This window comes from Pyxicephalus adspersus, chromosome 3, assembly GCF_032062135.1.
Source record: "Pyxicephalus adspersus chromosome 3, UCB_Pads_2.0, whole genome shotgun sequence".
Classification (NCBI taxonomy): Eukaryota; Metazoa; Chordata; class Amphibia; order Anura; family Pyxicephalidae; genus Pyxicephalus; species Pyxicephalus adspersus.
In genome coordinates, this window is record NC_092860.1 from 53,764,452 (window position 1) to 53,789,052 (window position 24,601).

General features: G+C 38.1%; 1 protein-coding gene across 1 annotated transcript; it reads right to left on the reverse strand.

The window, feature by feature from the left end:
• Positions 1 to 632: 632 nt before the first annotated feature.
• Positions 633 to 15,851, reverse strand: SLC35E1 (solute carrier family 35 member E1). Its single transcript, XM_072404652.1, has 6 exons — positions 15,390 to 15,851; positions 10,879 to 10,949; positions 10,116 to 10,253; positions 9,059 to 9,184; positions 7,284 to 7,529; positions 633 to 6,987 (listed from the first exon to the last, which is right to left on the reverse strand). Exons 1-6 carry the CDS (start codon positions 15,742 to 15,744, stop codon positions 6,760 to 6,762), a joined length of 1,164 nt encoding a protein of 387 aa, XP_072260753.1. The 5' UTR covers positions 15,745 to 15,851; the 3' UTR covers positions 633 to 6,759.
• Positions 15,852 to 24,601: the final 8,750 nt, after the last annotated feature.

Here is a 24,601-nt window from a genome sequence, read left to right on the forward strand (position 1 = left end):
TTTGTCCACCATTAGTCTCTAGACGGACAGCTTCAGTGCCCTTTAAACTACAGAATGGTCTTTATGTTACAGTGATAGAAGGGGAGGTACTCTGTAGATAAGCAAGAAATTCTTTTTGAAGTTTTACTGACCTGATATCAGTTTGAGGTCTGAGATGTAGGAGACACCAACATCTTGCCTCAGTGATCTGTATAACAGTATGTAAACCGCATACTTTCTAACCATTACAATTTGCAGTTAGCTGCAGAAAGCCATGAAGTATAAATAAAAATGTGTTATGTGTATACATAACTTTGATTCTATGTTTCCTTCTGGTCTGGTGACATGATTGGTTACCTCATCTCAGGTGGGCAAAAAGCACATCACATGTGAGCAATGGTCTGCGTTATGAATCTAAAGGTTGGCACAATACGGTGTGTGCACGCACATGACCATGCTTTTGTGGCCAATAAGCTCATTCCCTCCAGCTTTTTCAATGTGCCTGGGGAGTTGGGTCCTCTGGGCAATACAGTTACACAGACCTAATCATGGTCTGCAATCAGAACAACTCACCTATATGACGGTCAATGATCATATATTCATCTCATACTCAAAGCTCTAAAAACAGTCATTTGAAAAACCACAGAAAAGGATTTAAATAAGCAACAGATTTTTATTGTTCTTTTTCCTGTAAGGATACAACTCAAACACAGACAATAAGGGGACAAATTCACAGTACAAAAAAAAAAAAAAAAAAAAAAAAGTCATTTAGTCCCATTTACCCCTAAATTATCATGTAATTAAAAAAAATCTTTATACAGTACGAGATTAAAAATCTCATTGCAAACACATAAAATGTTCACTAAAAGGCTTCATTCTTTTTAGAATCTGACACGTTATATTATCGTATATACATAAACGGTAGAGCTTTATTATATACACTCTGACAATAAATAGTATCATTCTTCAAATAAAGCCAGTGTTTTTACTTGTTGTGGGTAAAGGAAAGAGCTTTACAGGAAAAGCAGTGACTGGAGACAGGAGGAAAACATGCATAAGTTGCCTGCAGGTTTGGTCAGGTTTGGACAGTACAATTTATCACCAAGGAAAAACACTTTGGAATATTCTTATTTCACATCATTAAATGATGCACAGCAATGATATTTCCCATAGTAACCTTGATCATTTTTTGATTCAGCTAACTTACTACAACCACCCAATCATTCTGTATGTTAGATATCATATTTTATTCTGTTTTGTTCTAGGGTGGTCATATGGGATTTCTGCACATGAAAACTTTCCCTGGAGGTGGGCTGGCTCATATTTTTATCCTCAGCAGTTGACATAAAAGCAATACTTTTTCTTACCTTTGCATTAGAGCAAAAGTTAGTATTCCTGTATGCTGGACAGAAAATTATCTTATGTGGCAGGGCACCTTTACTTCAGTTTTTATTCCTAAGAACTTTAAAGCTCTCAAGGCAACCCCAATTTCCCCTTATTCCCCAAGGCCAGATATGGTAAGTGTATATACAGGCTGATTGTTATTGCTGTCCTAGCTGTGTGTCTCTATTTGCCTAGTGACCACTGTTACAGAGATAGAAATGAAGTACATCTTTGAGGTATCACAATAGCGAGTGATAAAGAAAAGTCTTCCAATGCTAACAAGACTCTGAGTGAGTTCCCCTCAATTTGGGCACATTTGAACACAGTTTTGTGGAAATGAGGGACAGTATCAAGCAGGACAGCATTAGATAAATTCTAATGGGCAGGGTTTTTTCTTACCCATTTCATCCAAAACTAGAAAAAAATATATACTATCTATACTTGCACTTTAATAACACATTATTTTAACATGGTACACAATTATATTCAATGAAATGTATGGGGGCAAACTCCATAGAGAGAAGCAAATGACAGTTCCTAATGAAGTGCAAAGGGCATTTTTTTAAATCTGTACAGTCTTGTAATTTATAATTCATCAATCTGTACCCAAGCCAAACACACATTGTGTGTATATATATTTATACACATATACATTTATATACACATGTGTATCACTGGCATTTTTACTTTTACCTAAGATATAATGTATACCTTCTTTGTATGATAGCAAACTATCAGGAGCTATACAACATACTAATAAGATATACAAACAAAAATGACGACCTGTACAATGAATCTCATGAAAAATACCAATACTGCAATGCAGACAATGAATAATTTACATATACATAGGAATATATTGCGTCATGTTTACAGATTATAGCCACAATCTACACTATCTGTAAAATGCTTCCTGTGTGGTTAACCACATCGTCTCTGCAAACTTCTAACAAAAAAATGATTACTTAGGTTGCCAAACGGGCAAAGTTCCTTATGTTCTTCCGAGGCAACCAGCACAAAGCTTCATGAAGATACAAAGCTTGCAATAGCATTACAACTACAGACATGCCATATAACTTAATCCCAAATCCTTTAAGTGACAGTTACCCCATACTACCAAAACACGGCAAGTTTGGCTAAAGTCCTGTTTACAATTTTTTGGTTTGCAAAATAAACATTCAAATTCAGACCAGGCTCCTTTTTTTCTTTCAAGGTACAGGTCAAAATGCAGAGAGCAAAAGTAAAATCAGATAGTATTGTTCATTAGACGGTTTCTTAGGTTTCTTTGTGTTTATATGCAAGACATAATTCTGCAAAAACTAAACTCCTGATTACACTTAAATTAAAACACATTTATAGTCCAAACTGTAGTGTGAATGGGCACTAAAAACAGATGAAAAAGACCTAATGGATGCTGGATATCAAAAAATGATGAAAATACCATTTTAAGTATGTTAAGAGGTCACTTATATGAAAATATGATACTGTACATAGATATTGCATGCTGATAAGCACTTTAAACTTTCTCATACATTAGAATAAAATTGATGACCACAATCAAGCTTTTGATCTATTAACAGGCTAATAAACATTGTTCAAAGTTACAAAAATAAAAATTACCAACTCATTCCTATTACTAATAGCCCAGTATTACCCAAATTGTTATATCGATTTTGGAAAGAAAAAAAAACAAGAAATTTGCTACATGTTGTCAGTTTTATTGAAAGTCCTAAATTTTAATAAACCCCTGGATGAGGTCTAGCTTAGCATATGCCCCCTCTACCCCCCAAAATAAATAAAACTAAAATATTCACAAATCAGGAAAAGAAAACTCTGTTCCAATCAGCTCTGTCCAAGTTTTCCAAATAGATGTTCAGGTTTATGAAAAAAAATCTTGAAGTGCTAAATTTGCTCAGAAGTCAAATGGTTATGATTTTATTAGAAAACCAAGTTACAGAGAACAAAGCGTCAGTAAAACTTTTCCTACATAATATTAAATGTTTAACGGAGAGTTAGGCTACGTACACATGTCAAATTATTCTCATCCAGTTATCACTTCAGGGCTGGTATCGGACGAGAATCTAAAGTGTGTACAGAGCTCATCCAACATCCTTCATGGATCCATCCTGGTGGATCCACAAACAATCGTAATTAAAGTGAAGGAGAGAGCCGTTCTACCCCCTCCCTTCTCCATAGAGCAGAACGGCATTGTACGTACAGCGCTCAGTCTTTTGTCATTGCAAAGGACCGTTAAAGATCCTTTTCAATGACAATTACATGTATGCTTATAGCTATTGCCTTAACTATAAGTCGCACATCCAAACGTTCAATCCTTGTTTAAACCTAGTGAGCCAAGGTAAAAGGTATATTCTTTTAGTGTAGACAGATCAGGCCTTTTGATACTCGACCATGCTTAAGATATTACAATTTCTTGCTCAAACAAAACATGAAACTAAGGAACTTCAACTCAGGTACAATGGAAGGGATGACACTGGCAGGAAGCAGTTACCCACCCCTAGCATCCTGTGTGGCCACTATTAAAATTAGTTCAGCAGCATAATGTACTGTGTGTCTTATTGTTGCCTATTTCTGTCAATTTGTTCTTTCAAACATACTGGCTATTTGGATCAAATTGCTCATCATGAAAAATCTTCACAATGATACCAGCAGACAAAACTAAAGGTAAAAGATCTAGCCACACAATCTGTATTTTAAACAACCTAATTGAATCAAACTAGATTGGTCTCAGTGCTTAATGGTCACACTGCAGCAATGCAAAAGCTAAGCTGTTACAATTTAACAACAGCATTAGTATAATTAAATCTATTAAAATATGGCATCTTACTAAAAATGTCCATCGGGTATTTAATGTCAAAGCAAAGCAACTGGCCTGCTTGTTCCACTAGTTCTAAGGTTACATCATGCTCTCCTGCTGTTGACATGGAAGGCTCCCAAATTCTATAATATTGGCTTTATATTAGGGGGATGCTATCTTCCCAAGAAATAGACAATTAAAACGGAGGGCCTTTACACCCATAGATGGATTTGTAAACAGTTTATTTTAAAAATAGGCTTTGTTCAAACAGGCTTCAGAGTGTACAAGACCAACGTGTTCAGCGAGCATTTCTAAAGCAGCACTCTGATCCCTCAGAATAAATAGAGAGTTGTGACTAAAGTGGCAACTATCATTTAAAACGACCTGCTAGTGGGCATTACCACTCCTGAAAGCTTGTTTAAAGTCCGCTAGCAGGATGATCAAAGTGGCTGTAAGCACTGCCATTTAGATCTCTATTTTCTATTCATATACTTGAGCCAACATATTCTTAAAAATGCTTCACTAAAGCTGCTGGCAGGTTAGTAGCATTAATAAAAAAAAACAATCACTGTACACATTGTTCTTTGACAAGCCTAAGCCCATGTGAACAAGAATCACATAATAGTAGATGGGAGGAGGTGGATTTCATATTTCATATTTATTTTTAGAGCAGTGATTTTACATATTTTCCTTAAAATCCTGCAGATACAAAAATGTGGGGTCATTCTAACAAACTTTGGGTTAATGGTGCCAACATCAAAACAGGAGCAAGTGAAATAAAACCCTAATCACAGAAGTGCCTATTTATTGATTTTACTAGCAGGATCAAAGGAGTTACAAAATGTTCCAAAGGGGTGTTTTTGGAGAAAAACAAAACACGGTCTTACTGGTATGGTGTGTTTACATCATACGGTCTACACTTGATTTTATAGTCTAACCATAATTGTACTTTAATTTGTAATTACCCATCATGCTTTGTAGCACAAACATTATTTTGGTGTGAAGTTAAACGGAATAAATCACTGAAGTTTATATTTAATAGTAACACTTGTTCTAAAATGATCACTGGTTAGGGTTTTACCAGAATTAAATTACCTAAAGGAAACCTTGTTCAAGGATCCCCGTACTGGAGCGAAAGTTTGATTAAAAGTTTCAAATGGCTGCTAAAAGCTGGCAGTACTACATATTTGATACATAAACATGGGAGGTTTTCATTTTCTGATTTATATTTGGAAAGTAAGTCTCCTTTAGAGACATTAAGGGCATCCATTAAAGATTAGGAATCGTCAATAATGTCTGTTAGGGTGATAAAAGGGGATGTCATTCAGTATTAAAATACATGCTTGATGATACTTGCCTTACTTTTACCATACCTATGTACATACAGCTGCACAATGCTGTTGCCTTATTCCCTAAAAGGTTAAACGTAAAGAAAAACAAACTACACTTTAGTTAAGAATGGTCTTTGGGTGACCTTTTCAAAAATGATTAGGATGGGTCTTTTTTTGACATTAGATGTGCTACAAATATAGTGGATGCACGTGCAGCATAAAAATTGCACACTAGGTACCTATAAACTTTTAAACCACACTTTATAAACCTATTGCCTCCAAAGCAGCCTTAAAAATGGTGCACACACTCCAAGCACTGTTGGTAGCTACACTGTTTATATAACCTTTTAAAACCGTTTCCCAAAGCCAGAAAGGCAAACCAACTACTACAAACTACCACAGTGTAAACGGTTAGGCCTTAACTCATGTTCAGTGGGTTATCTTTCCAAATCGACTTGGGATTGGTCACATAACCAAGCTGCCTTTATCACATTAACTTTCTGTGGACCTTTATTGCAGTCTTAAAACTGCAACACTTGTGCTTGTTTACATGTGCAAAGACATATGGAAATATAAAGCAGAACAGAGATTTGGGTAATGAGGGAAAAAATATTAAAACCTATCAATTTCTACACTGTACCAGGTTTTTTAGCTGGAAACCGATTGGTTGCGAAGCCTTTTTGCTTCCATTTTGAAGTATGGATACCTTTAGAGAAAGTATAATCTGCCAGAATAACCAGATTCACAATATTAAAATGCAGGGAGATATTACTACCTTTCACTTCATATGTACAGCTTTATCATTTAAAATTAAACTGTTCATATGTGTTATGTGCAGACTGCAGTGTGGTTGCCAGGAGTAGACAAAGAAGGTAATGCTCTTCCTAAAAAGGCTGAAGACTATTGCATGCAGCAGCCTAAGGGTTCCAATACTTCTGAAAATGTTGGGAGAGTGGAAATGCACAATCAAAAGGAGCCGAAGAAATTGCAATTTAGTCTAAAAGTCCTGCACCGCCACATGTAATGTCTCGATACTGAAGAATAGGGGCTGGACATAAAGGCTAAGCTTTGTTCATGCCCAAAAAAACAGACCTACATTGCATCTCCACTGCTTCCAATGGACAAGCAACAACTCATACTGTAACTGATTATCAGTACGAGTATGAGACGTTTTGCCTTTTCTTGATAAAGTGTGATGTGAAGCAGGTGGAGTAGGGAGGATGCCAAATAGGTAGCAATAAGGAAGATACCTCAAACATCGTATCGATTGTGTGTATTTGGGTGGTTCTGTCTACTATACTGAAAGTGATCAGTCAGTATATTGGTCCGATTATACTGATAGTCCCTTCCAGGAGTGAAGGATGCAATGCCATTCTGAAGCTTTTCTGAATGTTCACGGTGATGACCCAAATCTTGGATCTCTCCAGTGGAAAGTGGAAGTATTTGTTTCTTTGCCTCCTGGTTAGCATCATATTTGGCCTAAAAAAGAAAACAGATGATCATTTAGGATAATATGAACAGATCAAAGGAAAGAAAATGCACTTTTTCTATCACTTTTCTAAGTTTAAGTTGTTGCAAGAATTGGCTGCATGTAGATATATTACAATAATTCTCCTTTACTGTGCAAATTGTTCTAGAAACAGCTGGGGGTAAAGTGACAAGAGTCAGATGATTTACCTACTATTATCAAAAGAAAAGAAAATAAAACAAATAAACCAAAGTCTACAAATCTCATTTCATTCAGCAAAATTGGAGGTTATAAAGATGGCACTTACCTTGTTATATAGAAACACTCCAAGAATTGCAGTCAACATGCCTAAAACATTAGTGCCAGTCACAGGATTTCGAAGCATGAAAAGAGAGACTGTAATAACCATGATCCTTTTTGTAGCATTGGCTACAGAATAACTTAGAGGACTTATAAGATTAAGGATGCTGAAGGCAATTAGGTTCTGGGCAAAATTACAAGTCCCGCTGATCACCAGGAGGAGAAGTGTCCATGACCATTGAGAGATGGAGCTCTGGAGAAGATCAAAACAGAGGAATGAATTGCATGAACGTAACTCAAAATAAATATTAGAAAAGAAATACATGTAAACATATTATCTTCCTTCATCACCATGTGATTAAGAGATTAGTCTACGCTAAAGTGATATTTCATTTTTTCTTCTTAGAAAATTGAATCAACCACCACATCTTTTCAATTCTTGGGCAATCCAGAGATGGTACTTGTATCTGGCATTGAACCCCTAAACCCATGGTTTTATTACTATGAGAACCTAAACTCTAACAAGTATGTTGATCAGGAAAATCCAGACAAAAGTAAAACAAATATCAGTGATGCAACCTATTAGGACCAAAGACCAAAGTCATTGTGACCATTAGCTCCAGCAATAAAATGGTTTCAGGACAGTAAAGATGTATGCTGCACAGTGAAATAGTGTTTTTGTTAGATAATAAAGAAATACTCTTGTTTTTCAATTAAAAAAAAAAAACTGAAAGAGAAAGAAGTACTCCACTTTCAACTTAAACTTACTTAATCATGACGGGGCATTTCACAAAAGGTTTCAGATTTAGCAGCACACTAGTTATACGGATTTGTGTTAAAACAGAAGTTTTAGTTTGCAAATATATGTGGAGGACTTTAGAAGGAATAGGCTACCTATCTTCAATGTATTCATTACATATATTTCAAGACAACAGCTTTCCCAAAACAAGGCAGTGTGGCTTCCACATACACACAGGTAATAAAACACGGATTACATGCAAAATTTGAAACTGTGCTGCTAAGTATGCTAGAAAATGTTTGCATTGTAATGTCTTTATATATCAAGCTATTTTCTATTATTTCCAGTTCCTAACGTTGGCCTAAATTACAGGATCCAGTTATTTTACAGTGTATGAGTCGCAGGCTAAGCTAGGTTATAACCTGTAACAGCACACAGGTGAATTTTAGGTATGTGTCATAGGAAAGAACAGATGGATAATATTACTCATCTCTCCTCTTAAATACTGATAGTTTCTTGGCTGTCCTTATGATACTTTAACTCCAAAAATTTGTAAATCACTTCCCCACAATGTGTATATGAATAAGATAGATTTTGGTATTTGCTCCATGCTAGAGGAAGGGGTAGTCTGACAACTAGTACATTCAGAAGAAGGTGTAAAATAGTCTTGATTATTCTCTAATGACAAGTTTTTAGGTATATATATTGTGCAATATTCTGTGACAACTTGTTTTCCCATTTCATTACAATTATAAACAAATGACTTACACATTCCAGTGCTTCACAAACCTTATTTAATCCAATGTTACTAATAACGTTCCTATATCAACTGGCTGGTAGAATAAGAATTAAAACAAAGTGTAAACATGGCTTTCTTGTAGAAGGGGATTAGTACACATTAAACACTATTTGCTGCTCATAAGATGAGTTCCTTGTCTTTTAATGATTGGTCTACCCGATTAATATATGTTAGGGTTCGGATTATACATGTGCATTAACTAAAAAACTAAATTTACAGGAGGAAAAAAAAAAAGTCAATTTACCAGATCACTTTCCACTAAGAAGGATGAAAGGTCTAGTAACACCCATGTTGGTATCATGAAAAAAACAGCATGGCACCCCAGAAGGTTCAGTAACCTCAGGTGATGTATTCGGGAGTCACGAAGCACCTATTGAGTAAACATACCATATGTTACTTACACAAGTTAAACAAATCAACCAGGATATTAACTGTACTTTTTACTGAAGAAAAGTTAGAGAGCATAAAATGCAGTATTACAGTACAGTAAAAACAAAAACATGCTGTAATATAAAATACAGAATGTTTCTGCTGAATCACCCAGTCACCACCCTTTAAGAAACCTTTCTAGAAACACGGTAGCTACAAATGGCTGACAAGGAAGCACATTGGCTCAGAGATTAGTGCTCTGGCCTTTGCAGCGCTAGGTCCCAGGGTCTAATCTTGGCCAGGACATTATCTGCATGGAGTTTGCAGGTTCTCCCTCTGTTTGCGTGGGTTTCCTCCAGGTACTCCGGTTTCCTCCTACATTCCAAAAACATGCAGTTGGGTTAATTGGTTTCCCCTCAAAATTGACTTTTGACTATATTAACCCCCCTAGCGGTAATCCCTAGTGTGACTCGGGGTGGCTTTTACATGCAAAAAGCGGTAATCCTGAGTCACATACAGGGTAACTTTAGAAGCCCCCCTTACATGTGCCCCGCTCTCCAGCGGCGATCGGATGGTCCCGCTGTGATGCCGGGGCGCCGGTCCGTTGGGGGGCGTGGCCGGGCGGGAAATTTAAAAGCAGATTACCGAGTAATCTGCTTTTAAATACCACCCCGGTCCCCGCCACGCCGCTGCTCACATCAGCAGTGAGATGTGAAGCACAATGCAGAAGTCCTGCATTGTGCTTTGCATCTCTCTAAAATATCTTTAAATCCTTGGACACTTTTTAAAGCTTAGAAGGCAGTTCAAAAGTGCCTACTAGGAATACCTATTCAAGTCGATGAAAGAGGTTGGCAAGTGGTGAACTAGCCTGAAAAGGTATTTATGAAGAAGGGACGTCCTTTCTGCAATGAAACAAACATCTACGTACTAACCTTTTTGGAGAAGATGTTTTGCAGCGAGAAGCATAGAGTGGCAGCGAGAGCACTAATCAGACCCCACATGTCAAAGGAGATTTCAGTAACTGTTGCCAACAGAACGCCTCCAATTATTGGAATCAACGATAGGTACACCTAGGTGGATAGGAAGAACACATTTAAGAAACATCACATAGACTTTGGGATTACCATTACTAGGGGTGTGCCACTATTTTTGGTTTTAACATTTCTGATAGTTTGCAATATTGAAAAGTTTAAAAACTGTATTTTGATAAGCTAAGTTACCGTAATATACATCTACAGTGTGTAAAACAGTGTTTCCCAACCTTTCCTAAATCGTGGCATATATTTTACATTAGAAAAATCCCACGGAACACCACTAAACAAAAATGTCACAGATTAATTAGCTACCTGCTGCCATCTAGTGGAAGAGTACTTCTTTGTTCTGCCTATCACTATACATTGCTGGTATAGCCAAATGAAGACAAATTATTTGCAGTAAATAAATAATTTTCACACCAATTAACCAACATTGGATAATTTCTCACGGTACACCTGAGGATCTCTCATGGAACACTAGTGTGCCGCGGCACAGTGGTTGAAAATCACTGGTGTAAAACATCTATTCTATGATGTATGCAAACTGGGGTTCCCCCGTTTTGCTTACATATAAAAATGCAACAAAAATGTGTAAATAAAAAAAAACATAATGACTACCAAATAGGAGTAAGGACCAATTTAGTGTCTACTCCACACTCACCTTTGTGGTCTGCTTTTCCTTCATTATTATTCTTGACAACAGCACCACCCATATAGGCATTGTGGCCTTCACTGGAAAATGAGAGTACAAAACATACATTGATTTGGGCATAGTAATTTCACATAGCTTATTAGAAACAGCAATAAAGATTCCAATATAGATAAAACTGACCAAAAACTAGTCCCTGTTTTTAATAGTCTAGAGGTTACATTTAATACAAAACATTAAGTCTAACAATGATATGTTAAAGACAAAGGCTTTCTCGATCAGTATTTGATTGCATCAATCAAACATTATTCAGTTTTGTCAGTTCTGTATTAGTGAAGCTGGAAGGAATCCTTAACCACCAGCCAACAAGAATTCTTTCCTGCCGTTTTCTCGTACAACATGGCTCTGCCAGTCTGACAGTAAACCTAGGAAAAGGGAACTTTTCAGCTAGTAGTAATTAGGGAGTGCTACCAGATGAATGAATGACAGACGTTCAGGTTGATGGGTGTAATCCCAAAAAATACTCAATACAAGGGAGATATTGTTTGTTTTACTTTGTTGTCCGCCTATTTACTAGAACATGGCAGGCTTTAAATAATGATCAAGTAATTAGGTACACCAAGGAGGAAAGCTGTTTTTAAAGGGTTTATCTTTAAAATACGCGTTTGATAGATGACAATGACAAGCAGAAGGCAATCTAACGAGTCACATTCCTGCTCCATGCTCACGTCTGATGGCACAGGCACATTTCCAAATAAACGTAATAAAAACTATTTAGGCTTACTGTATAAGCAAAAATAAAATCAGTTATCAATAAAATATTACCAGCAAATAGATTTGATGCTGCACAACTATAACTATTTACAACTGTACTGAACAACAGTTTGCAAAAGGCTCCAGAATTCAGCCTTGCAGAGATTTAACAGAAGCCTCACACCTCTTTCCACACATGAATCCTTGCAGTTGGCCGAGCTCCCAGAGCGCATTTCTAACTTTATAGTTGGAAGTGGAAAAGTCTTTTACCGTTCACAAACTACATAGAGTTGTGTTGGGCATTTGCCTTGGTTCGGGGGGCTGTGCTTGCCACATCTTGCCTATCCACCTTCACTAATATCTATAATGAAAATATCTGACTTACTAAAGTCAATTGATTCCAGTGATTTAACTAAAGATGATATTCAATCGCAACAAGACTCCAACAGCTGCTTTATCTGCAACTTCAAGTAAAATTATTAAATGAGGAGTGGTCAGGCTGACATTCAGGAACTTTCAGTTTAAACTAGGACACAGCATACACAACAAAATGTTACATTTGTTTAAGAGACATATGCCAGCTGATTCACAGAAACTGTCCAATCTTACCTTATTATATTTACTACCAGAAGCATGATAAGTGCATGTTCTGTATACACTTCATTTCAACATCTTCTATACATGAGCACTGCACACAGATTTGTTTACAGAGGGAGTTTTCAATATTCCATTCATGTGAAAGAAATGTATGGAATGGAAAATGATTAATTAAGACATCGCAGACAAATGTTTGGTGAGTTTTACAGGTTTATAATCCAGTGTGCCAGAGCTCACTTTGGAATCTGACAGTAGCATTGACATATGTAATAATACAATAATAAGGTATTCACCTGTAAAAAAAAAAGGTAAAAATTTAGGAATGTGTGGGCAGCTAAAAATAGATGTATAGGGGACAATTACAAAGCATTGCACTTTGTGCGGTTAATAAATAGGAAATGTTGATGTTCTGTTTATATCTCCTTATAATATGAGTAATGCATGCTAGGTCTGACAAGGACTATGGCCACCGAAGTATCCAGTGATACGAGATATACAAGATGCCAGCAGGTTAGCTCATCAGATATTTTGTTTTGTGGACCCAACCTTTTCACTTAAACCTGTGTTTTGTCCATGCAGATCTAAGACACTGGATGACCTAACCCCCACCCCAAGTTCTACATAATACCCCCTACTCTGTAAAGTTGCAGGATTTGGAAGAATCACCCCATAATTCCAGATATGGGGAGAATAAAACTTAATTATTTTTCTCCCACATGATAGTGCTGGTGCTTGTGGGGTGTTCAGTCATCTAAGGATATCACATAGGTGTAGGGAGCAAGTCCCAATTCTTTGGCCTCCAGCAGCCAAAATGAATGAAAGAGGGTAAAAGGAATGCAAGAATGTGCTTCTGGGAAGGGTGAATTGAACCAGTTCCTTAAGTCTTGTATAAGATTTTGTGGCATGTTATCTTTGGTGTTTCGAGCACCCCAATGCTATATAAACATTGGCTACATACACACGTTCAAAAATTGTTGTTGGAAAGAATTTTTCACAATCCTTTCCAACAACAAAAAACTGAACAAGCCCTGTACAGCGCCGTTCCGCTCTATGGAGGGGGAGGGGGAAGAGAAAACGAACGGCACCCCGCTGGGCTTCACTTGTGATACAATCATTCATGGATCCGCCAGGACAGATCCATAAATGTCGGACGAGTGTTGTACACACACTAGATTTCCATCCAATATCAGTCCTGAGGCCATTATCAGATGAGAATCGTCTGACGTGTGTATGTAGAAAGACTGGTCTGCAGTAAGAATAACATTTTCCATTTAATACTTGTGTGGGAAGATCACATTGGTATACCAGGTGCTCTATAGCTTTCAAAGATCTAGCAAGAAAAACAAACCATGTGATGATCCAGGGCTGATTTTCCATGCTTCTGCTCCTCTTGCTTAATAGACGATATAGCCATTTTAAAAGCCGAGTCCACAAAAGCTTTTCAAAGCTTTAAGTAGATTTCATGCAGCTTTTTTACTTCTTTAAGGAACTATTTAGCTTCAGTATCGGGTGACTGGAGACAGATCTTAAAGCGAGTGATGAATGTCACTTTTAACAAGCAGCAAGTACTACCTAAAGCTTGTTAAAAGTCTGCAGTTTGTCTTGGTGCTCCCATCAAGAAGTTTAATATCTCCACGTTTTAATTTAACAAAACTGCTAAACGCTTGTTAAAAGCTTACTGTACACATGGCTGGTATACAAGCTGAGACCTGCAAAGCTTCTGGGTAATATGCAGAATGTCTCAAATAATAAAAAAAAAAAAGTTGTGGATCGTCTCAACACATTAATTATCCCTTCAAAGTTAATTATCCTATCCCTATGTATAATAATGAATTGTCTATTTATAACATATTAAAGTAGAACTATAGTTAAATATAAAATAAAACAATATAAAAGCCAAACTGCATAATTGTTTAATTTTGTGTAAAGATTTCCAGTGGACCGGCCAGTGCTTTGGACTTCCTATAACATTGTGACAATGCACTGTACTGTGAAATCACTGCCTTGTTGTAAGACTATTCAGTCCTGAACAAGTTCAGGAAGGGTGTGCTCTGCATCATCCCCGATGAAAACACTCCACGAGGCCAATTGTCACTTATGTCAACAGATGTGTGCCAGAAGTGGCTTCAACCCCTCCCAACCTTGGCTGGTTATAGGAGTGATGAGATCACAAGATTATGAAAAATAAAACACACAACCAATCTTCCATTCTATCTGTATTTTGATTCTGTAGAAAAAAATGTGCTTCCTTACAAGACATGATGCCTTGTGTGATGTAAATTATCACCTATCTGCACAGACAATAAGATCAAACATCTATCTGCAGCTTCTATGTGCCAGTAAAATTGTCAAGTGTTTGACAATTGCTGCAAAATTGGATTTAAACATTATTGAAGTTCATTTTACTTTAACCATAGCCCAAACTGATGATCTGTGAATCATAAATGTATGAGCGCTGATCTTTCTTTATTTTGCCTGATCTTTGTGTGTCTTCCTAACTGAAGTCATCCGGCTGGTCATGTACAGCTCTGTTGATTTAAAGTGGAGGTAAAGTTCCACTTTTTTGCTTGATCAGGCAGGACATTATTGCTGGAAGAAACAGGCGATGTCCCTTCTGTAATAATACATCTTACCGACCAGATCGGGTTTCTGGTGTCAGACTGTGCATTGGCAGCGTCAGCTTTGGTTGCCAAGAATAGCCAGCAACCCAGCCTTCCCTTGCATGTGCCAGGGATGAATGGCATCCAGAATGAAGATGTGTCATGCCGGTACGGCCAATCAAGATGAGCAAAGATTGTGTCTAGGAGGAAGAATAAAAGAAAGATGGCGGCGCCCTGCAATGGATCGCCAGTAGGCGAGTCATGCAGATTAAGTTCCGCTTTAATAATAGAATGTTGCCCTTTTGTAATACATGTTGGGATTGGTATGTTAATATAGTTATATAGGAATTGCTAACGATATTTCAGACACTGTAATGATGAATTGTTGATGTGATAGAGCCATGGAGATGAGCAGAATATTTACCAAAGGTTTACAAATAGATAGATCTTATGGATGTTATCAGCATGATAGATGAGCACATCTCTGCACAATGGGAAGAGTTCACACATCCTCCTGGGTGCTGGCCAGCACTGAGCCCAGCTGGCACCCTATGGGCCCCCCCATTGTCTTACCTGTGTGTGCATAGGACACGGGCACCTTCCAGATGCTGAAATGTGCGGACACCGAGGCGAAATACTTCCCAAAAGCCAGCGGGATGATGTACCAGCGGTAATAGCGGGCGGGAAGCTGCGTGTGAGGAACCCCCCAGGCTCGCAGCATAGGGGGGAGGAAGCAGCAAATGGCCAGGATGTGGAACAACGACACGGTCACCGGGTACGGGAAGCTGTTCAGGATTATCTTGTTCACCACATTCCCACCAGAGCTCACCGAGTACCACAGCATGCACAGCATAGCAACCCGGGCCCCTTCCTTGAAACCGGCACCGCCTGGAGAGCCCGCGCCCCCCGTGCCGGACACAACCGCCATGACCCGGACCCTGCACCTCCCCTACGGGGATACAGCACAGCTCACCGGGACACACACACTAGAGAGACGTGGAAGAGGAGACGTCAGGAGAATGGGAGGGGATAGAGCATTTTCACAATCACGTCATATCCATAGGGAAGACCCAATAAAATCATGTCGTCACTTCCGGTATAGACGGCGCCGCTGGGTTCGGCGTACTTGGTATCTAAGTTACCATAAAGTCTGCACATCCCAGAGACCAGAGAAAGCTTGTATGCAGACACAACCACAACATGGCTCTACCTCTTAACTCTCATTGCTGCTCTTTTATTGGACTGCAAAGCATTTTTTTTCCCGGTACACCTTTTATGCAGTTTAAATTGCTGCAATCTCAGGTTATATATGCATGCACATTGACAACAAATGCTGCAATGGGATTCAGAAGACTCTTGTAACACAACAGTCACTTCTTGACCTAAAGCAGAAGTAAACCCAAAACAAAAAAATCACAGAGGGAGCACCGGGCACCGACATCTTCTCCTCTCTTCTTTCGGGTTCTTCTTCCTACGTCACCCCAGGCAGACGCGAAATCGGGTGACGTGATTGTGAAAAAACTTGTCAATCTCTCTGCACATGCGATGAAAGGGCTCCTGCACATTCCTGAGGTGCTCAAGCATGCGCAGAAGGAGCAGCCAAGAGCCTCCCAAGCTGCGTGACGAAGGTATCCCGGGAGGCTCTGTGCTCCCATTCATTCTTGATCACCTAAGCCAGCGGTCCCCAACCTTTTTGGCCCCAGGGACCGGTTTCACGGAAGGAAATTTCTCTGAGGACCGGGGGGGGGGGGGGGGGGGGGGGGGGGGGGGGGGGTGACATACTCTGGCGTCTTCTCTTTTCTCTCTGTGCACCTCTGCTGCTTCAAAGCGATCACATGACATCTGACAGCCAATCGAGCTGCATGTCATGTGCTCGCATTGCTTGTACACAGACTACTGTGTACATTTACCGGCATCTCATACAAACACCGCTGCGGACCACTTCCGGTCCGCGGATGGTGGTTGGGTGCCGCTTCGTTTTCAATAATGGATCATGTACTCGCGGCCCACTGAAAACACCGCCGCGGACCGGTAGTGGGCCGCGGCCCGGTGGTTGGGGACCGCTGACCTAAGCGACCGAGAATTAAGGGGGCGGTACTGCACCCATTTTTTTTTTTTTTAAAAAGGGTGTTGCACTAAAAAAAAACCCAAAGAAAATGTTTACTTGTCTACCTTTTTATGTGAAGTAAAAATTCTGAGTTTAGGTACATTTTAAGCAATTCCTGACAAATCAGCAGTCATTTAAAATCTATTCTACATGTAGAGTAATATTGACATAGTGGAATGATTAGGGATCTGTTGAAGCAGAGCTATAGTGCAGGTGGTTTATTGCAAAAGAGACAGGCGCTGTCTATTCTGCAATAAAACTTGTCTGCCTGTTCACAATCCTCTGTATGTTAGCTGGTATAGCTGGCTGCTGGGACTGAATGAATGAAAATTTCCAGGTGTATGCATTAATAATAATATTATTATTATTATTATTATTATTAATAAACAGTATTTATATAGCACCAACATATTATGCAGCGCTGTACATTAACCCTTCTGGGGGTATGATTAATGAGGATTTTTAAATACAAAAGTGGTGCATTTAAAAATACCATTATTAATAATTTCCCACCCAGTCCCGCTCTCCAGGCACACAGTCGCAAGCCGGCATCTGCTTCCCCTTGCCTTGCGTCCCCAACGTTCACATGCTGGGGATGCAGATGGCGGCTGGGCATCGCCAGCTTGCACAGGAGGAGGAGAAGACCCTGCCCCAATGCATGAGAAGAGTTATGTCATTCTGGCCAGGCCAATCAAGATGGACAAACATGCCAAACCTGGAATAAGACCAGGTGAAGATGCCAGTGCCAGCAAAAAGCAAGTGTTACTAAAAAAAATTGTGAACGGGCAGATAGATTTCTTTTATTGCAGAAGGGACATCATCTATCCTTTATACAAGAAAGAACTTGCCTGCTCACATTTTTTTAATCTTTAACCACCTAGCCGGTATGCCCGACCTTCGTACGGGCAAAAAAAAATGGCTAGGATGGTTAACCCCGTAATTTTGTCATATCCTTACCTCCATGGTCCCGCTGTGCACATCCAGCGGGACCATGGAGGTAAGGATTCCAGCGTCGTTTTCCCATTCCAGCGTCGTCCTCCGTCCATCGTCGTCCGTCGATCTCCAGCGTCGGGTGCCAGCGGGACCTGTAAGATGCCGGCCGGTATCTTGTGTTCCGCTGCCCGGCATCTTGCGTTCCGCCGCCCGGCCGGCCGAACACAAGATTCCGGCCGGCTGAACACAAGATACCGGCCGGCATCTTACCTGGTCCCGCTGATGGTCCACGTCCGTGTTCGTCCAGCGCCGGATGATCTCTGCAGGGAGAAGCCGTCCGGCGGAGAAAAAAAACCGGACGGCTTCTCCCTGCGTGCGTGATGACGTTGGCGCGTGTGCGGGAAATTCAAATAGAAACTCATTCATTCATTTTGTATTGGATTCAATACAAACTCCTGTATTGAATCCAATACAAAATAATTCAAATAAATACAAAGTTTGTAATTGGTAAATTCAAACTGTCATTTTGTATTGGATTGAATACAAACTCCTGTATCCAATCCAATACAAAAAATAAAAAAAAATAAAATAAAAGTAAATAACTTGGAAATTCAAATTTATCTTTTGTATTTGATTGGATACAAACTTGCGTATCCAATCCAATACAAAAAATAAAAAAAAATAAAATAAAAGTAAATAACTTGGAAATTCAAATTTATCTTTTGTATTTGATTGGATACAAACTTGCGTATCCAATCCAATACAAAAAATTAAAAAAAAGTAAATAACTTGGAAATTCAAATTTTTATTTTGTATTTGATTGGATACAAACTTGCGTATCCAATCCAATACAAAATAATATAAAATTAATACAAAGTACATAATTGGTAAATTCAAACGCTCATTTTGTATTGGATTGAATACAAACTCCGGTATCCAATCCAATACAAAAAAATACAAAAAAATAAAAGTAAATACATTTTTTATATTCATAATATCTACTAGAACCCCTGTTCGGACATATTTCTGTAAGTTACAGGTCTACAATTTAAAAAAAAAATTTCATGAAAAACAGTGGATCACTTTTGGTACAGAAATCTAGACCTCAGTGTAACGCTCAGGTGGTTAAAGTTTAGTTCTGTTTTAAATCTCTTGCCACACTGAAATGCATCTACAGCCTTCTTAGAATGCCCATGCTAACCCCAATCCACCATCAAAAGTGCCTACAATGGACAAGTCTTACCTTCCAACTTACAAGGCTTGCTGCTAACAATATACTACAGGTTAGATCTGTTTTGGTGACACAGAGGGAACCCTTCACAATATTAGGCTGGTGGTGTGAAGGTTGTGACTGATTGGTGCGGTTAGGATAGTTATATTGGTAGCCAGTTTCAAGCTTTCATTTATGTGTGCTAGTGTTTCATCTTCATTGGAAGGACATCATGCAGAATTCAAAGTGAAGTGCAGTTTCAGAAGGTGAGTCCTCCTGGACAAGGACAGAGCTTTAACTTGATTTAGTAGCAATGAGCAGTTGTCCAGTCCATTGGCAGGAATATGTTGTTGTTAGTCTAGATTACTTTGGTTTGATGTCTCCAATGATGTTGTGTTCTTAAATCGTCACTCAAATTGTTTTGTCAATTTTTTGTATGTTTTGAACCATACAAAAAAAACTGTCCCCTCGTATCTCTGGCTCTGTATTATTGAACACATCCATCATACAGTTTCTTATTTCCAGTTCCTGCCAAGTAAAAACTAGGTTAGGTAAGAACCATACAATAAAAAAGCATCAGCACACACAGTAAAACGTAGGTTGTTTTTAAATAACTATAAAAATGTACAAGGATACTGACACTTTGGACGCATCTTCACTCTTCTGATGTGATGCAAGTATTTTACAAAAATAATAATATTAATACCTGTACTATGTATATGTATGTGCATGCAGAACATACTGCAAATAAAAATTGGAGGATCGAAGAGAGAGGCTAGGGGTGTATTTTGCTATTAAGTCAGAATGGTAAGTGGTACAAGAGCTGTGGAGGTATTCAAGGAACTTGCATTTGATTCTATGGTGAAATGGAAGCCAGTATAGAGAATTACAGAAAAAGGTAGCAGAAGAGGAGCTGTAGGAAGGATGAATACGTCTGACTGAAGCATTTATGATAGATTGTAGAGGAGAGAGTCAGGTAAGTGGAATACCAGAGAGGAGGATGTTACAGTAGTTCAGACGAGATGAATGATGATAAGAACGAGTTTGGTGGTCTCTGAGGACAGGTAGGGGTGGATTTTGAATAAAGCCATATAATCTTAAATTATTTTACTGATCTGAAATAGGAGCAATATCTGGAATGGAGGAATGGTGTTGCAGATTAGATTGGATTTAAATGTTATGAAATGTGCATTTAAAACCTTTGATTAAGGAACAAAATAAATACAAAAATAAAAAAACTCAGCTTCAACTCCAAAAGGCAAGAAACATCTGCCTAGGCTAAGGGAATTCTTTACTTGTTTGCTTATAGATTTAAAACCATTATTTAGGTATAAATAATAAATGGATTCTACTCCATATTTCAGCAAAGTGTGCAGTCCAATTTTTGAACCCATGGTAAGTCAATGCTATTCTATAAGGAAACATAGGTGTTATACTCAGTAAAGTGCATAATGGTCTTCATTATGTTCCACAGCTTAATCATTAATGAAAAGTGGGAAATGTATATATAAGTAGTATAATGGTATATTAGTACTAGGTACTAGGGTATGATTTCACACTGCATAGCATATCTGTGATAGTTACGAAAGTTGTACAGCCAGAAGAAAAAAATCATGGAACGGGCACCATAAGTCCACCCTGCTCTATAGAGCATTGAACTGGGAGAGGGGGGGGGGTTGGTTGCCTTTTCTATAAATGACTTTTCTAAATAGGTCATCTATGATTCAGAACCAGTTTTGGAAGATCCAGATCATTTTACCCAGGTCTTCTCTTTCCACCACTGAAAGTGAAAATGGCCATGAAGTTCTACTTTTGGGCCATAGCATAGATAATAGAGGTTTTTCAGGTTTAGAGAGATAAGGTAAAAAAAATTAAATGGTATTGTTATCCTTATATGTTTGGGAAATTTTCATAGGGTAGGGGATCAATAGTATCTCAACTGGTTCAGAGCAGAGTGGGTGCAAGACTGATTCAAAATAATAACATATGCAGAAAAGCTAACAAATGTCAATAAGATGTAATAGTGTGTGGTCTGAGTCCCACAGGAACACATATATTCGGGATTGAGGGCTTGTTTTTCCAATATATCTTTTTTTTTTAAACTTTTTTTATATGTTTAATACATCTGCCCTAATTGTTTCAGCAGGCGGCTCTACTGCCACAGTGAAACTTAGGAGCAATCCTGCTGGGACTTAAGGAGGCAGTCCTGCTGGGTACCCCTGTCCCACTAAAGGTTTCAAGTAGTTTTATTTCTAGATAAAAATAATAGTTATAAGTACACCTTTACAGAACATAGTCAGAAAAGCATCATTAACATGCAAGGCTAGAGAAATAGACACTGCCGTAACTTATTTTCAAAAATGGCATGTGCAAAAGAACTTTGCCCCTTACTCAAGTTGGAACAGGTAAAGCTGTACAAAACATTTCAGGGACCCTGCACACACCCTGCAATATATCATTATTATTTGCAATCCTAGCTACAATCTGATGATATGCAAGTGACTGTGTAATGTCAAATATGACCTTTTCTAGCTGAGGGTGGTTAATACTCCAATGATCACGTAACTCCCTTAAGTAATGTTATAAAGTAGGTCTAGGAGTAAGTTTCTTGAGAAAAAATATGACAACGGAAGGAATTTACAATAAAGTAATAAACAAAATGCTTTTCTGAGAAAGCTCTGCTACAGATTAAATATACATTAATTATTAAACATAAACATTTCTCCCAGATGGATACTAACCTTAATAACCCAACTCCCTATTCATTAATACAATACCATGTCATTTACATACAGTTGCATAAATGAATAAGTAATTTAGTAATAACTGTTTTTTTAACACATTTTTTTAAACATTTAGCAATGTTATTTCAATGCCAGGCCTTGCACCCGGTGCTGCTCCTATCTCAGAGATGTCTCCAAGAGAGTAACATTTTTGTCATGCAGCTGCTGAACATAGTGTGAGAACAAAATAATTAGAAGCCGCTAAACATTCCATTCTCACCAATTAAAGTAGCTTTTTGACTTTGACTTTGTCATTCAGGGTGTTATTTTGTTATTTAAATTCCATCTCTAAGGAAAATTCTAAATTTGTTTTAAAAAAAAGAGGGAACAAAAACAAGAAGGGATGAATTCCACACCTGCATAACAGAATATCTGTCAGAGTTCTTAATCCAAAATTCCCCCTGAGAAACTAGAAAACCTTAACCAGCCAATAACCCGATAAAACATCAACGGTTGTTAAAAAAAAAAAAAAACTCCCTACCCATGGAGCCACAAAACCACAAAGATGGTTTCATTTATTTTTATTTCACAATTTTTGCAGCATTTACTGCAGCATTTATCAATTTGGACACAGAACCAATTACTCACTCCATATTGTATTGCGATTTTGCGTTTTTCCCAAAAACAAGTAAAAATTCCAATGTACTAAATTTAGAGTGATGTCTTTATTAAACTCCAGCCTCAAAAGTTTTACTATAATCCTGGTGGACAGATGACCTACACTACTTCCCTACATATCACATAAAAGGCCAAATGGGATTTATTCCCTTTAGAAAGAAGTGATGGGTAAATTGTTAATTAATGTCATAAACAATAGAAATTGTAGAGTCTTTAATTTTAAACTTGCATGCTGAAAAAGAATTTAATCTACTTAGATAGACATTGTTTTTTTACCCTATAACTTAGCTCTTTTACAGGCTCTTTTGACTACTTTCTGGAGAATCTGCTTTTTTCCTAGCTGCAAATACATTCCAACATCTCCTGAATAGTTAAATTTTAACTTCAGCCTTATGTTTCCTTTTTTGAAGATTTGTATTCCTTTTTTTTGTGCTAAAAGTGAGTAGTCCCATATCTCTGCACACTGTGAATTCTAACCAGCAAGCATTAAAAGCTGCAGCAGGTGTCTTGTTCTGATGGACTAACGGGATCATCCAGCCCACTCCTTCTAATCTATGTTGTTCTGGCCCTCTTGCTGGGTATTTTTTCAAGCAATCATCTGCTAAATTTACACTCAATTGAGTTGCAAAGTAGTGACTGCAGAAGCACAGATGCAACAAGAACTGAGGTTTGTAATTTATTGTGTTGTCAGCCTTGGCAGAGAACTCATAACAAAAGTTTAGTAAAAAAACGGTTGGGGAGCAAAGCTCAGTATAGAGGAAGAAAGGTGTAGAGAAAGATTTAACTTACAGTTAAGTGTTATACAGGAGTCATGAGACTGTGATAGCCACTCTATGCATCATGCATTTTTTTTCTGCGATTGGATCATATTGGAAGATCCAAGTACAGACCATGCGCAGTTTTCAGACTGATTCAAGTTGCCTAATATTTTCTGGTTACAGGTTGCTTTCATCTTGCCATCAAGTTTCACTAAATTACCTGTTACAGTGCAGCTCACATACGACCAGTACATCAGAAATTCACCTCCATTCTTCACAGTAGGGATGCTATGCTTTTCATAGGCCTTGTTGTGTTCTCTCCAAAGTGTTTACGGTTGTGACTATAAAGTTCGATTTTTGTCTCATCGCTCCAGAAGTTTTGAAGTTTGTCTAGGTGCTGTTTGGTGTATTGCAAGTGCGCTGTTTTGTGCAACTCAACTATGCCGCCCATTTTTGTTCAAGTACCATCTAATTGTGAATTTAGAAGAAGCAAAACCACTGGTTTTATTAATATTATTATTATTATTATTAATAATAGACAAGATTTATATAGCGCCAACATATTACGCAGCCCTGTACATTCAATAGGGGTTCAAAATGACAGATGAATACAGACAGTGACACAGGAGGAGAGGACCCTGCCCCAAAGAACTGGTTTTCAGAAAAGCCCTTATTTCATCGGAAGTTATTTGTGGAAATGTATTTGCATTTTAACAAATTTTCTTGCCAGTTATGTCTGAAATCTTGGTTGGTCTCACGATTTGGTAACTAGAAAACCCCTAAGTTTCCATTTTTTAAAAAGTAGAGATTGAACACTACCGGTTTGTATAATTTAACAACCTTGTATAGCAGGTGCATTGACAGTTTTTTTTATTGCTTACCTCATGATTTGGTATTCAGCATAGTCAGTACAACTCAAAATAAATTCAAATTGACTATTTATACACAGGCATTGATTACAATCAAGAAGGTGGAGGTCTGGACACTTTCCCCTAAATACCCTGATTGGTTGTGTCAACTCTCTATGTGTGTTAGCTTTTGTGTATATTATTAGCCCCAAAATGAGGGCGGGTATGTAATTTATTTTAATCAGGCCCCTTTTGGTGACTTCTGTTATCATTGTGAAAGGGAACGCACAACTATGTGATAATGAATTGCTTTGTCTGAGCAAACTCTTTAAATAAAAAGAAAGATTTTCCGTGAGATCAGTCATGTTTTCCAAGCAATAAAAAATATTTCACAAATGTTGCCAAGTTTGTAAACTTATACTAAGCTCAGCTGTATGCTTGCAGAAATCAGAATAATGTTGTTACAAAATAGTGTTATTGGACTAATATATACCTAAAATGGTATAACTTTTTCTAGAAGAGATCCAA